The 16677-nt window shown below is 49.0% G+C and overlaps 1 protein-coding gene across 1 annotated transcript in view; it reads left to right on the forward strand.

Annotated features, from left to right (window-relative positions):
• The window catches only part of LOC145432156 (uncharacterized), a 28913-nt gene extending 13939 nt beyond the window's left edge, over positions 1-14974 (forward strand). The window contains exons 2-6 of the mRNA XM_080308760.1: positions 11627-12389; positions 12519-13325; positions 13951-14319; positions 14401-14469; positions 14550-14974. Of these exons, the coding sequence (XP_080164886.1) occupies positions 11627-12389; positions 12519-13325; positions 13951-14319; positions 14401-14469; positions 14550-14974 (2433 nt within the window). The remainder of the gene's footprint in view (positions 1-11626; positions 12390-12518; positions 13326-13950; positions 14320-14400; positions 14470-14549) is intronic.
• The last annotated feature ends 1703 nt before the right edge of the window (positions 14975-16677 follow it).

Consider the following 16677-nt stretch of genomic DNA (forward strand, 5'->3'; position numbering starts at 1 on the left):
TAAAGCACCCTTCCAAGAGCCAAACACATCTGTTCTCTGATTGGATAGTTAAATTTGTGATTGACATTGGCCAGTCAGATAAAAGGAAGAAAAATAGGGTCAAAATTCATACTTGTAACATGAAACTTGAGTGCAGAGTTTCACACGTAGTTTTTTGGCCACACACAAATCTTTTTTACGCACACACAAATTCTTTTTACACATATAAATCCTGATTTACAAGTACAAAACATTTATGATCACAATTTGAGCCCATAGAGAAGTAAGTGATCATTCAAATTTCCTAACAGAAGTGCTGGGATGTACTTGCCAGGGTGACAAATAGAATGAAAAAATATAGAAAGTTAAAAATAGACTATATTACCAAAAGTATTTACTCATCAGCCTTCACACATATGAACTTGAGTGACATCCCATCCTTAGTCCATATGGTTTCATATGATGCCCACCCTTTGGACATATAACAGCTTCAGCTTTACTGCGAAGGACTTCGACAAGGTTTAGGAGAGTTTATGGGAGTTTTCGCTCATTCTTCCAGAAGCACATTTGTGAGGTCAGACACTGATGCTGAATGGGAAAACCTGGCTTGCAGTCTCCGGTTTAATTCATCCCAAAGGTGCTGTGTTGGGTTGAGATCAGGACTCTGTCCAGGCCAGCCAATTTCTTGTACACCAAACTCGCTCTTCAACGTTTTTATGGTGCTTGCATGTTGAAACAGGAAGGGGCGAGCAAGAAATGACAAGGCTAAGCAGAAGAGAATGGATGAATGGATCTCTGTTCTAAATGTTAAACTACTGAGCTTGGTAGGTTTTGTCTTTGCCTTGTATGCCTTTTTGAGATTGTTTTTGAGAAAACTTTTAGTGAATTTTGTTTCAGTGGATAGAACCTTTACATATTGAGAATTTTCTTTGTACCTTTACTGTAACTATGTCAAGAGTGTGTGGGGGAAACGTTTTCTAGCTTTCTCTGTCAACGCTACCCATATGGAAAAGAAATAGTAAAAACTTATATGTGATTACTCATGAAAGTGGCCACTTTCTCATTACTTTCATACATTGTTTTAGTAAGTATCCAAAACATACAAGTTTCATTATATAATTTTTCAAAGGATCTTATATCCGTTTTCACTCTTATATGCCTTTCATACAAGTTTTACACAAGACAGATACAAACTTTATAAGATTTATATATATCTTTTCCATATGGGTAGAAAGCTTTAGTTCTGAGGATTTGCAGAGCCTGCCACTGTGTCGGTTCATTAAATCTACCCCATGTTATACCCCACGTCATAGAGAATCAACATGACGCTCCTAATTCCTGTATTAACTGATTTACTTCAGTCTGCAAGCAGCTAATCTAAATCTGCTATGGACTGTAAAAAATTAATGTTCCAAGCATCAGTTTAGTTTAATCTTTTTTAGTCATTTTTGTCAGGAGCCATGTACTGTACAAAAACAGTACTTACACCATCTGGACAGGGACTCAAATTGTAACACTTGTCTCTAGTCCGCTACTCTAATTATTCTATTATTTCTGGATGCTGTAACATAGCAGGCTAAAAGCAGCCTTGTGGGGGACGCATTCTTACATGCAAGCAGCACAGACCTATTACCGCAGGGCTTTGTGAAAGGATACGCTTGTGTGGGAACTGTCAGTATGCGTCCTGCTGTGCAGGGACTCAGGACTGGGAGGAACTGTAAAGTCACTCCAAATATTGCATGCTGAGATACAATTTGCATCTTCACATATACGCAGAGTTCTGTTCTTTTTCAATGTCAGTGATATATTCTCTGCTTGACTTTCTTACACATTTATCATATATATTTTTATATCTATATTGTTGATCTCTCTCTCATACATGTATATAGAGAGAGATTACATGGCGGATTACTGTATATAAAGTGTACAAATGCAATTCTTTTCTTTTTTGTTTAAGTTATCATTTGCTGTATAATCACTCTGAAAAAAAGAAAAACACAGAATTTCCAGAAAAATCCATTTCTTCTTGTGTTTGTCTGCACACTGGATGATCCTGTTGCAGGAACTTGTATAATAGCAAATGTGGAGCAGCCTAATTTCCTCCTGGTTTTCTAAGGGATATCAACCAAGCAGCAATATTCTGTTCGAATCCTCCAAGAAGCTTCTCAGGACAGAATTTTGCACTGAGCTCTGGCTCCAGGTGAGAGAAGATGGTTCTTCAAACCAACAATCCGAAGATGAAACTCATATGTTATTATTATCAAATGGCTTTGGATGCATTTTCACTACAACCATGTATTTTTGGAAAAATAAAAATAATGGGGTCCAAACATGAATAAATATCTCAGGTGCTGTATAAACTGACAGGAGACTGACTTGTGATTCAGCATAGTTAAAAAATGTAACTAAAATCCTATTCAGACAGGATTAATCTGAAATTGTTTATGCACTTCAAGCTAATTTAACCAGGAGACTTTGCCAAATCACGGTAGCGAAGCATATGTTGGCATATTTACACATTCAGCAGGAAATCCTGAATCCCTGTGGAGCTGATAACTGCAGGTGAATGTGCCAAAAACTACCACAAGTTTAACTGCATATCACATTTTCTTCAGATTATCAATAATTTTAAAGTTCTTAAATTATTATATACATTTCTTAAAACAAAATACAATTTTAATTACCAATTTTGCTCTTGTCACAAAGGTAATTAATGTTTCCAAAGATTTTTTTTACCTCTAAATCGGGATTTACTCCAAACCTTAATACGCCTACGCAAAGAATTCCTTGTCCATCCATCCATAACACTGAGCTAACAAATATGATATTTGGTTTACCTATTATTTACAGTTTGTCTGACAGTACAGTACACTGTTGGACACACCATGGTTTTCCTTTATTTTTACTACTTTCTACATTGTAGATACAAACTGAAGACAGGAAATATATGAAGCACGATATATGGAATTATGTAGCTGCCACACAATTAAAATTTTTATTTGTCTTATAGTCATATGAAATTTATGATTTTCACTATTTGTGTTTTTAGAACTTTTTCATGTCATTGTTTTAATCTGCTGTGGACTTGTTGGACAATTGATAAATTAGTTAATAGTAGCCACCTGTTGAGTTGTGGGTGTTTCCTGAGAGGGCCTATCAGCCCCTGAACGGACCTGTTAAAAAAGCTGGCTGAGCACCCAAAAAGGGAAAAAGCCCAGAAGTAGCATGTAGAAGCCAGGCACGAGAGAGACGGTCATGCTGATCGTCAGGTGAAACTGGTCGCGTGAAGACGGTCTGATCAGTGCAATGAGGCGTCCCATTTCCCGCAACAGATTCGGTGACCAGTGGGAAACAACACGTGTGATCGATAGCAGGGCATAGGTGAACCTCTGCCTGCATCTGTAAATATTGTTTTCCACTGTCATTCTCCATGTGCAGCCATGTTGGGCGAGGGTCCCAGTGGAGATTAACCAGGTTGCCTCATAGACAATGTTTCTGGACAGTGTCTGTTTGTTTACAGGGCGGTGCCACAAGGGAGGCCATTGTTGCAGTGAGCCACTACCAAGATTACGTGAAGTACCCTCAGAAGGTCTGCTAGATGATGTTAATACAGCACTACGGACAATACCTACAGCCACCATTACCGAGACTAACAAGCTGATCTACACTACGGCAGCAGTGATCAGTGAGATGCTTGGATATAAGTTGAACAGCAACAAGGGGCAGTACTCTCCATGGAGAGGGAGGCTAGAGGCTAAGATCAAGATCAAGACCAACTATCAGAGCTGCAGAAAGGCGCGATGAAGAAGGTGCCTAAGAAGTACAGGAAGCTGTCCACACCTGAGCCTTGGAAACTGCTAAGCAATGACTCACAGCCTTGGCCAGCCGCTTAAAGAGGTACACCAGAGAGATAGAAGGCAGGAGAAAGAACCGGCTGTTCTCCACAGAACCAGCTAAGGTGTACTCTCAGTGGCAAGGGAACAATAAGAGAACAGCACCACCACAGCAACCTCCCTGAACAAGGCCCAGTAACCATCACAGTGGCAGATATCCAAGAAAGGGTGTCCAATATGAAGAGTTGGACAGCACCAGGGAGCGACATGGTTCACGCTTACTGGCTGAAGAAGCTGACTGCACTCCACAAGCGTCTGGCAACACAAATGAACCAGCTGCTAGTTGACGAGAGACACCCGGAATAGTTAACTGAAGGCTGGACAGTCCTGATTCTCAAGGACCCCCAGAAGGGACCGTTCCCATCCAACTACGAACCAATAACCTGCCTCAGTATCACATGGAAGCTCCTGTCACGCATCATAGTGGCTAAGGTGAACAGGCACATGGGTCAATACATGAGTGGGGCACAGAAAGGGATGGACAAGAAGCTACTGGCAGACCGAACAATCAGCTGAAACTGCAAGACCAGACTGACCAACCTGTGCACTGCCTGGATAGATCATTGACAAGACTGGCTACGGATACCGACTACAGAATGGAGCAGTTGTCAGCCACCTCCTGTACATAGATGACATCAAGCTGTATGTCAAGAGTGAACAAGACATCGATTCACTGATCCACACCACCAGGATATACAGCAATGACATCGGGATGTCGTTCGGGCTGGAGAAGTGTAGTCGGATGGTAACAAAGAGAGGGATGGTAGTCAGAATGGAGGGGATCGAACTACCAGAAGGCAACATTGCAGACATAGAGGACAGTTACATGTACCTGGGGATCCCACAGGCAAATGGGAACCATGAAGAGGCCGCTAGGAAAGCTGCAACCACCAAGTACGTGGTACGTACCAAGTATGCCACTGACATCAAGACAAGAAAGCTCCTTACCATGCATGGAGGGTTTCACCATAAATTCAGGACCCTGAGGCTGTACGCTAAGCGGAAGGAAGGGGGTCGGGGACTGGTGAGTGTCAGCACCACAGTCCAAGATGAGACAACAAACATCCATGAATACATCACGAAGATGGCTCCAACTGACAGCGTGCTCACTGAATACCTCAGGCAGCAGAAACCCAAGAAAGAGGAGGAAGAGGAGGAACCATCATGGAAGCATAGGCCCCTGCACGGTATGTACCATATATATATATGTATATATATATATATATATCCATCCATCCATCCATCCATCCATCTTCATCCGCTTTATCGGAGGCCGGGTCGCGGGGACCCTGAGGCTGTACGCCTAAGCAAACAGGCCCAGACCTCCCTCTCCCCAGCCACCTCCTCCAGCTTATCCGGGGGAACACCAAGGCGTTCCCAGGCAAGCCGAGAGATATAATCTCTCCAGCGTGTCCTGGGTCTGTCCCGGGGCCTCCTCCCGGTGGGACATGCCTGGAACACCTCACCCAGGAGGCGCCAAGGGGGCATCCTTGTCAGATGCCCGAACCACCTCAGCTGGCTCCTTTCGATGTGGAGCAGCAGCTGCTGTACTCTGAGCCCCTCCTGGATGGCCGAACTTCTCACCCTATCTTTAAGGGAGAGGCCAGCCACCCTTCGGAGGAAGCTCATTTCTGCCGCTTGTATCCGCGATCTCGTTCTTTCGGTCACTACCCACAGCTCGTGGCCATAGGTGAGGGTAGGGACGTAGATCGACCGGTAAATTGAAAGCTTCGCTTTTACACTCAGCTCCCTCTTCACCACGATGGACCGGTGCAGCGTCCGCATTACTGCAGCTGCAGCCCCAATCCGTCTGTCGATCTCCGGCTCCCTTCTCCCATCACTCGCGAACAAGACCCCGAGATACTTGAACTCCTCCACTTGGGGCAGGAACTCATCCCCGACCCGGAGTGGGCACTCCATCCTTTTCCGGCTGAGAACCATGGCCTCAGATTTGGAGGTGCTGATCCTCATTCCCGCTGCTTCACACTCGGCTGCGAATCGTTCCAGTGTGAGCTGGAGGCCCTCACCCGATGAAGCCAACAGAACCACATCATCCGCAAAAATCAGAGATGAGATTCTGAGGCCACCAAAGCGAAAGCCCTCCGCCACTTGGCTGCGCCTAGAAATCCTGTCCATAAAAATTATGAACAGAACCGGAGATGAAGGGCAGCCCTGGCAGAGCCCATCACCCACCGGGAACCAGTCCGACTTATTGCCGGCAATGCGAACCAAGCTCTTACAACGGTTGTATAGGAATCGAATGGCCCGTAGCAATGGGCCAGACACCCCATACTCCCGCAACACCTCCCACAGGACACCCCGAGGGACACGGCCGAATGCCTTCTCCAAGTCCACAAAACCTCGAAGTATTCCTTCCACCGCCTGACAATTTTCTCAGTCAACGTCAGCAGCGCTCCGCCAGCACTATACACAGTGCAGGTAGAGCACCGCTTTCCCCTCCTAAGACGCCTGACGGTTTGCCAGAATCTCTTCGAGGCAGTCCGAAAGTCTTTTTCCATGGCCTCTCCGAACTCCTCCCACACCCGAGTTTTTGCTCCAGCCACTGCCCGAGCCGCATTCCGCTTGGCCTGTCAATACCTGTCGGCTGCCTCCGGAGTCCCACAGGCTAACCAAGCCCGATAGGACTCCTTCTTCAGCCTAGTGGCTCCCTTCACCTCTGGTGTCCACCATTTGGTTCGGGGATTACCACCGCGGCAGGCACCAACCACCTTGCGGCCGCAGCTCAATGCAGCAGCTTCGGCAATGGAGACGCTGAACATGGTCCATTCGGACTCAATGTCCCCAGTCTCCCTCGGAATGCTGTTGAAGCTCTGCCGGAGGTGTGCGTTGAAGATCTCGCGGGCTGGGGCCTCTGCTAGATGTTCCCAGCACACCCTCACTACGCGTTTAGGTGCACCAGGTCTGTCCAGCATCCTCCCCCGCCACCTGATCCAACTCACCACCAGGTGGTGATCAGTTGACAGCTCAGCCCCTCTCTTTACCCGAGTGTCCAGAACATATGGTCGCAGGTCTGGTGTTACGATTACAAAATCGATCATCAACCTACGGCCTAGAGCGTCCTGGTGCCACGTGCACTTATGGACACTCTTATGTTCGAACAGGGTGTTCGTTATGGCCAAACTGTGATTAGCACAGAAGTCCAATAACAAAGCACCGCTCGGGTTCAGATCAGGGAGGCCGTTCCTCCCAATCACGCCCCTCCAGGTCTCGCTGTCGTTACCCACGTGAGCATTGAAGTCTCCCAGCAGGACAACAGAGTCTCCAGGTGGAGCACCTTCCAGCACCCCCCCTCCCCACCAGGGACTCTAAGAAGGCTGGGTACTCAGCGCATAAGCGCAGATGACAGTCAGGACCCGTTCCCCGACCCTAAGGCGCAGGGAACAAACCCTCTCATCCACCGGGAAAAACCTCAACGTACCGGCAGCAAGCCGAGGGGATATTAGAATACCCACCCCAGCCCGCCGCCTCTCACCAGGGGCAACTCCAGACTGAGACAGAGTCCAGCCCCTCTCCAGGAGACTGGTTCCAGAGCCCAAGCCAGGTGTAGAGGTGAGCCCGACTATATCTAGCCGGTACCTCTCAACCTCACGCACTAACTCAGGCTCCTTCCCCACCAGAGAGGTGACATTCCATGTCCCTATTGCCAGTCTTGGCAGCCGGGGGTCAGTCCGCCAGGGCCTCCGCTCCTGGCTGCCACCCGGCACACAATGCACCCAACCCCTATGACGCCTCCTGGGGGTGGTGGGCCTGCGGGAGGATGGGCCCATGTCTCCTCTTCGGGCTGTGCCCGGCCGGGCCCCATGGACTAAGGCCCGGCCACCAGATGCTCGCCCTCGGGCACCCTCCCCAGGCCTGGCTCCAGGGCGGGGTCCCGGTAACCCTATCCCGGGCAGGGTAAACTGTCCCCTCAATATTCTTTTCATATATATATATATATATATATATATATATATATATATATATATATATATATATATATATATATATATATATATCCCTCCTGCCATCCTTTAAAAAACTCACACCCATCACCCTAGGGACCATTCTCAGCCACGCCATAAAAAGACCATATATCCATATTTTATTCCACTTTAAATTAGCCAACCTTGTAAAACTACTTCTCCCTGAAATATTCATGTAAAGTTTTAATTATATTTTCGTTGTTTTAACCCTTCAAATCCCAGTGTTATTACATGAGCGCCCTGTGTTATAAGCCCCAAAAACCAAAAAACGAAACTAAATATTTCCACAAAAAACCAGTTGAAGTAATATGTGATTGTCATTATAAGTAGGCCTTTAGATGGACCAAAGATTGGCACCAACATACATTTTGACCTGCCATTATTTTTTTTGCATTTTTTTTGCAATTTAAAAATTAAAACTTCAAGGCCCTGAGTCTTCATTGACATCCAAGAAAAGAAGAAAAAATAAAATCATATGATGATAATTTGGGGTTGAAAAATAGCGTTTATAATGGAAGTCAATGGGCAGAAAATGGTCCCCAGGGTGATGGGTGTGGGGATTTCTGCTGCTCAGCCATTTTAGGCTGATTTAAGGAATTCACACTGGAATATTAACATTGACAGGTAAAAACTATCATGTGGCAAGTTTGGTTATATTCCACTGAACACAGTGGAAATGGCAGCCATTTAACACATAGCAGTGGCACAAAAAGGTCCCAAGAAGGCAGGAAGGTTAAATATATATATATATATATATATATATATACACACAGTATATATACACCCAGCACGCCCATGCGGGCGGTTTATCCTTCAAGCTCGGGTCCTCTACCAGAGGCCTGGGAGCTTGAGGGTCCTGCGCAGTATCTTCTGGACAGAGATCTCCGATGTTATTCCCGGGATCTGCTGGAGCCACTCGCCTAGCTTGGGAGTCACCGCACCTAGTGCTCCGATTACCACGGGGACCACCGTTACCTTCACCCTCCACATCCTCTCGAGCTCTTCTCTGAGCCCTTGGTTTCGCCGTCATTGTGGATGTGGGGTATCGAAGAATCCATAGGTCCCTCATCCTATTCATGTAGCCCCTTCCGCCGGGGTTACTTGCATAGTAGCATTCCAACAACGCCCTGTTTTCGTCCCTTGCCCACCGATGCCTTCTTGTTCCAGTAGCCCACTTTTCGTCAGGGTGCCCTGGTTCCTCAACACCTGACGCGGACCTTGTTGATCCGGGCGACGTCCGAGCCGACATGCCTTCATATTTATCTGTCTCGCTCATGTCCGCGGTAGGCTTGCTTAGCATAGGGGGTCTAGCCTTAGGACCCTTACTGGATACAGACGCCCCAGGCAGGAATCGAACTTGCGATCCTCTGTTCCAAAGGCGTGTAGTCTAACCACTTGTCACGGCGGGGTGCGCCGATGTGAATGGAAACAGGACCCAAAGGCAGATGAAGACGAGGAGTTGTAAGTTTAAACAGAAAGCGATCCTTTATTTGGATGATTGCAGGGCTAAAACCAGGAACCTAAAGCAAACTGACAAAAAAACCCACTAAACAAAGACTATGACATACTATGACAAAGACTGTAACTATGACTATGGTGGAAAAACAGGCGAAGACTATGACTGTAACTGTAACTCTGGTAAGATAAACAGACGACCCGACCATGACATGCAGAAAACAGAAGGCTTAAATACACACATGAGGTGATCAGGGGAAGTGGAGACACATGAGGAAACAGCTGACTGACATGAATCTAATGACAGGACCAGGAGGAGTGAAACTAAATACAATGACCAAAGAACACATGACACTGTCAGAATAAAACAGGAAACACTAAAACTAGACATGACAATACAAACTTAACATACCAAATACGTGATGAATAATGCAAGAACTCAAACATAGAAAACCCAGGAACAATAACTGCCTAAACTAAAGGCAAATAGGAAATAACACAAAACTAGCAACATCTCAAAAAATAAGAACAATACAAAGAAAACTCAAAGTGCTGGGTCGGAGACCCAGCCTGTGACACCACTACGCTATCCAGCTGCTTGGTGTTCCCGCCCGGTTATATATATATATATATATATATATATATATACAGTATATATAAATATATATATATATATATATATATATATATATATATATATATATATATATATATATATATATATATTAGGGGTGCAACAATACTTGTATTGATATTGAATCGTTCGATACAGTGCTTTCGGTTCGGTACGCATATGTATCGAACAATACAAAACTTTTAATTTATTTTATCAACTTTCCTTCTGACAATGCTGTCTGTGTTGAGCGCTCAGTGGATTTGCGCTCGACAGTGCAGCCTAGGCGGAGTAGTCGAATGCAGATTCACTGAGCGCAGGGCAAGCTAGCGAGACAGAAGTTAAGCTCTCCTTGCAACATGGCAAATTGAACCTCCCCCACCCTCATTCAGATCTGGCGTTTGGAACTATTTTGGTTTTCATGTGACGTATGACCTTGAAGGTAAGCGTGTCATGGACAAAAGTAAAACAGTATGTTGGATGTGCCATGCAATGCTCAATTACATTGCTGGGAACTAGTGCGTTAGCGCAGTTAGCTCGTTAACGTGTTGGCCGTCCAGCCCCACGCACGGGGCGATCCGCGGTAGCTCGTTAACGGAGATTTAACGTGTTGTGGCGTTAACGTCATTTCAACGAGATTAACACTGACAGCACTAGTGGGAACACAACGAATATGACTGCACATTTACTCCGACATCATCCTAGTGCAAAGACAAGTGGAAGCAGACAAAAACAACAAGCATGCATGCTACAAACTTTACCCGAGTCATTTAGACAGCCGCATGATTCTCCTTATGGGGACCTGATATGTTTAATATGCTGCTGAGAATATAGCCCAGAAGAAGTGTATAGTATAGCTTTTATTTTGGAAAGAGCCATTACTCTGTAATAAACTCTTTTCCAAAGATGAGTGATTTCTCGATCAGATAGATTTATTTTTTTTATTACTTTGTTGTTTCAGCAACATTAAATTTAACCCTGATGCACCCGCCAGGGGGAGAGCGGCGGGGTCGGGGGATGCGGGTCCCCCGCGGAGGGAGGGAGGGAGGGAGGAGGTTGGGGTCGCGAGATCCCCCGAGGGGATGGGATGGGATGGGAGGGCGGGGTCGGGGGATGCGGGTCCCCCGCGGAGGGAGGGAGGAGGTTGGGGTCGCGAGATCCCCCGAGGGGATGGGATGGGATGGGAGGGCGGGGTCGGGGGATGCGGGTCCCCCGCGGAGGGAGGGAGGGAGGGAGGAGGTTGGGGTCGCGAGATCCCCTGAGGGGATGGGATGGGATGGGAGGGCGGGGTCGGGGGATGCGGGTCCCCCGCGGAGGGAGGGAGGAGGTTGGGGTCGCGAGATCCCCCCGAGGGGATGGGATGGGATGGGATGGCGGGCTCGGGGGGGGGGGGATGCGGGTCCCCCGCCGAGGGAGGGAGGGAGGAGGTTGGGGTCGCGAGATCCCCCCCGAGGGGATGGGATGGGGATGGGATGGGATGGGATTGGAGAGAGAGAGAGAGAGCGAGCGAGCGAGCGAGCGAGCGAGAGAGAGAGAGAGAGAGAGAGAGAGAGAGAGAGACGTGAGTTTGACAGAGACCACACGTGCAAACGTGGACGATAAAGTCTTGTAAAAGGTGGTCGAGAAACACCCCGGCGAAAGCACAGCGCGTGGCGAGATGATAAGAGCGTGGATGGCGGGTACTAAGCGTGTCGGGGTTACAGGTTACAGAGGTTACAGAGGCAGTATCCGGGCGCGTGCTGTACAACAACAACAACAACAACAACAACAACAACAACGGCGACAAGGTGCCAACGAGAAAGAAGAAGACGAAGAAGACAATGTCACGCACTAGACCGTGGGAGCCAAAGAGCACTAAGGTCGGTACAGGCGGATCGCAATCGCCAGCGGTGTCCTCCTCCTCCTCCTCCCGCTCACCATCACCGTCGCCGTCGCCATCGCCATCGCCATCGCCATCGCCATCGCATTTGGCGTACGCTGCGTGGTCGGCTCCGGTGGCTCCGTTGTTGCGACCGGCCACGTTTCGCTATCGAGGGCTAGGGGTCGAGGAAGACCAAGAGCAGCGGCGGCAGCAGCAGCAGCAGCAGCAGCAGCAGCAGCTACAGGAGAACTTGGAGGAGGACGAGAGCGAGGAAGAGGAGCAAGAGGCCGAGGGGGACGACAACGACGACCCGACGGCCCGAACGCTCGCAGACGAGGAGGAGGAGAGCCACTCGGAGGATCAGGAGGACGAAAACGATGGGGTGGATAGGTATTTCGGGGAAGAGGATCGCGGTTACGAAATGGCATCGCAACTCTGCCAGGACGGCGGCTCGCAAGGCGAGTCGAACCGCCGAGAGGGAGAGGAAGAAGAAGCAGGCGCCGACCCGGGGCGGCGGACTCGGGAGATTTGGCAAGAGGACGACGCCGGCCGCGCTGCAGGTGGCGTTCATGATCCTGGGCACGATCGCGGCCGCGGCGCTGTCGGTGAAACTCGCGACGCGAATGTAGCCGACGATTACGACTACGACGATGACGAAGAAGACAAAGACTATGAAGAAGAAGAAGAAGAAGAAGAAGACGTCCTCGCCGATGATGATGATGATGATGATGAAGAAGAAGAAGAAGAAGACGTCCTCGCTGATGATTATAACGATGACGATGAAGAAGAAGACAAAGACTATGAAGAAGAAGAAGAAGAAGAAGAAGACGTCCTCGCCGATGATGATGATGATGATGAAGAAGAAGAAGAAGAAGAAGACGTCCTCGCCGATGATTATAACGATGACGATGAAGAAGAAGACAAAGACTATGAAGAAGAAGAAGAAGAAGAATTAGAAGAAGAAGAATTAGAATTAGAAGAAGAAGAAGAAGAAGACGACAACGACGACCTCGACCCGCCAGGACGAGGCCCCACCGAAGAGGCCATGGCGGCGGCACGAGACGAGGCCTCCGCGTTCATGGCCTACTTCCCGCCGGAGATAGAGGACTCGGTGATCGCCATGACCAACCTGGAAGCGGGCAGGCGCAGGCCCGCCATCGACGGATGGAAGCCCATGGGCCGCGTTGAGTTCCGAGCCTACGTGGGGCTGCTCGTGCTTGCCGGCGTGTACAGGTCCTGGGGAGAGGCCTGCGAGAGCCTGTGGCACGCCGAGAGCGGCAGGTCCGTGTTCAGAGCCACGATGCCGCTCAAGACCTTTCGAGCCTACTCGAGCGCGCTGCGCTTCGACGACAGAGAGACCAGAAGGGCCGGGCGAGGCGAGGGCGAGGGCGAGGGCGGCGAGGGCGAGGGCGGCGAGGGCGATAGCTACGACAAACTGGCCCCCATCAGAGCCGTGTGGGACGAGTGGTGCGCGAGGTTGCCCGCCATGTACCGCCCGGGACTGGAGGTCACCGTCGACGAGAGACTGGTGCCGTTCAGAGGTACGTACGTGGTGTGTGTGTGTTGTGTGTGTGTTGTGTGTGTGTGTGTGTGTGTGTGACTGGGGTAAGAGAGGAGGAATAGGAGCGGGAATGGCGAAAACAGGCTAGTTCGCTTCGTTGTATATTCGTGTTGGGTTCCGCATTTGTGCTTTCGCATGACTCTTTATGTCTTCCACGCTTGCAAGCAAGCAAGCGCGTTCTCTGTCAAACTCACGTCTCTTCTCCTTGCGTTTCTGCCCCAATCTCCCCCACACTTTCTCACATCTCTCTCTCTCTCTCTCAATCTCCATCTCTCTCCATCTCTCTCTCTCTCTCTCGCTCTCTCTCTCTCTCTCTCTCTCTCCCCATTTCCATCTCTCTCTCTCTCTCTCTCTCTCCCTCTCCCTCTCTCTCTCTCTCTCCATCTCTCTCTCTCTCCATTTCCATCTCTCTCTCTCTCTCTCTCTCTCTCTCTCTCTCCATCTCTCTCTCCCCATTTCCATCTCTCTCTCTCCCCATTTCCATCTCTCTCTCTCTCTCTCTCTCTCTCTCTCTCTCTCTCTCTCCATCTCTCTCTCTCTCTCTCCATCTCCCTCTCTCTCTCTCTCTCTCTCTCTCTCTCTCTCTCTCTCTCTCTCTCCATCAGCACGGTGTCCGTTCAGACAGTACATGCCCAGCAAGCCGGCCAGGTACGGGATCAAGATATGGGTGGCATGCGACGCGCGTTCCAGCTACGCGTGGAAGATGCAAGTCTACACCGGCAAGCCCGACAAGCGCGGCCCTCCCGAAAAGCACCTGGCCACTCGAGTGGTCGTGGACCTCACCGAGGGACTGACTCCGGGACGCAACGTCACGTGCGACAACTTTTTCACCTCGCGCGAGCTCGCCGACAGGCTCTATCGCGAGAGAGGCCACACCGTGCTGGGCACTCTGCGGTCGAACAGACCCGAGATCCCCAGAGAGCTGCGCTGCGTCAAGGGCAGGGCCGTGGGCTCCGTCGAATCCATGGTACTCGGCGGCTCCGCGGGACGAGGGGGAGGAAGAGGCGGACGAGAAGGGGGAGGAGGAGGACGAGAAGGAGGAGGACGAGGAGGAGGGCCCGACACGATCATCCTCTCCTACGTGGCCAAGAAGAACAAGAACGTGCTGCTCCTCACCACAGCTCCTCGTTACCACCATCGCTCCGGCCCCGACCCCGGCCTAGCCGCCGCATCAGCAACAGAAGCGGCGGCGGCAGCAGCGGCAGCAACAGAAGCGGCGGCAGCAACAGAAGCAGCGCGAAACCGCCCTTGGTGCTGCATTACAACCGCACCAAGGGAGGAGTGGACAACCTGGACAAGGTTGTGAGCACGTACAGCTGCAGGAGAAAGACCCGCAGGTGGCCCGTGGCCCTTTTCCACAACATGGTCGACGTGGCGGCCTACAACGCGTTCGTGCTGTGGAGGGAAATTCACCCCGACTGGATGCCGGGCAAGCTCAACAGACGACGGCTCTTCCTCGAGCGACTGGACAAAGCGCTCGCGCGCCCCATGCTCGAAGCCAGGGCGGCTTTAGCGCGAGGACCGGGAGGAGGAGGAGGAGGCAGAGTCGCGGCCCGAGGCGCTACCGCCGAGGCAGCCTCTAACAACGCTACGCCACGCGACTCCTCTCTGGTCAAGAGGCGAAGGTGACGCGCGTGTCCCAGGAGCAAAGACGTCAAGACCAAGATCCTGTGCCGCGAGTGCCGAGCGCACGTGTGTACAAACTGCGCCGTCACGTACTGTCCCAACTGCGCCACTTCTTCTTCCCGCGCCGCCGCTCCCCGGACGCCACCGACGCCGTGATAACACAAGCGCCCCAACGGTGGTCCCCTAGCGACCCCCCCCACCCCACCCTATCATCATCATCATCATCATAACACAATATATGCCCCCGGTGGGGTCCTAGCGACCCCAAACCTATCATCATCATCATCATCATCATCATCACCACCATCATCATCAATACCATCCTAATAACAACACACACACACACACACACACACACACCTCGGGGGGTCACCACGACCCACGCCCCGAGAACAGGCGGGCGCACAAGGGTTAAAAACTGTACTTTTGAGTTCAAATATATATTTAGAATTTTTACAACAAATTAAAAAGGCATGAACATTTTTTTTGTATCGAAAAAATATCGAACCGTAACACCAAAGTATCGAACTGAACCGAACCGTGAATTTTGTGTATCGTTGCACCCCTAATATATATATATATATACCGGCACCCTCCCCGGGCCTGGCTCCAGGGCGGGGTCCCGGTAACCCTATCCCGGGCAGGGTAAACTGTCCCCTCAATATTCTTTTCATATATATATACATCATATATATATATATATATATGTACAAAAAGTTCAGGTGGCAGCAGAGAAAACTTAACAGTGATCCTACAATACTCATTTCACCTTCTACATTCTTTGAAGCTAGTATGTTGATGTTCCAATGGCAAAACTTTCAAAACTTTGCATAGCTACTCCCTGACCTACAGTTCTCTTGTTATTGTGTAAAATGCAGCAATGAAAACAGCAAATGGCTTTCACCTTTCAGATTTTAATTTCAGCACATGGAAGTTGGATTTCACTTCACTCTCTGAATCAAAGTCAGTGTACATTAAGATGTGTGTCTATAAAGAAGTGTGGCGTGCATTGGTAACAAGCATAACACCAGATCCTGACATCTCTACACAGTTCTGTGTTAGCGAGAGAATGTGTAAAAAGTCCAGGAAAAGAAGAAGAAAATGCAGTCAGCAAGGCTGTGTGAAATCAGTTGTAACAATGAAGGCTGCACCACACAGTACCACCGGGGAGCCTTTAACAAGCTCACACTGTTGGCAGCAGTGAGGGGACAGGGTTGCACTCGCTACTCTACATGGTGTAAACTCCACTGTTGGCTTGTTCCCCGGGGCGCTTGTTCTCTGTGGTAATGTTACTCCCACAAGTAAAATCTGAAAAATCAAGAAACAAAGTTTTTCGAACAAATAAAGTATAGTTTGATTTTCAAAATCTTCCTTCTACCAGTTTGTAATCAATTACACAATCCATGAAGTGGAAATTCTTTAATTTGCTATAAACTATTACCTGATGTTGCTGTGGTCAGTAGCTGGACTTCACAGGTACTTTTTCTGGCAGTGAAGTGAAATATCTTATTTTACCTTTAAGAGGTCGGATGGCTTGTAAAAAAATAAAACAAAAACATTTTAAAACAAAAAAAACCCCAAACATTTTCTTCAAGTCTGCAGTTGTTTTTTTTTTAAGTTATCCATTAATACACCTGGAAATGTGGTCCAGAGTTGTGCTATACACATACCAACATGCCCCACATGTGCACTTGCCACACCGAGAG

The sequence above is a fragment of the Astatotilapia calliptera genome, chromosome 2, assembly GCF_964374335.1.
Source record: "Astatotilapia calliptera chromosome 2, fAstCal68.1, whole genome shotgun sequence".
NCBI lineage: Eukaryota > Metazoa > Chordata > Actinopteri > Cichliformes > Cichlidae > Astatotilapia > Astatotilapia calliptera.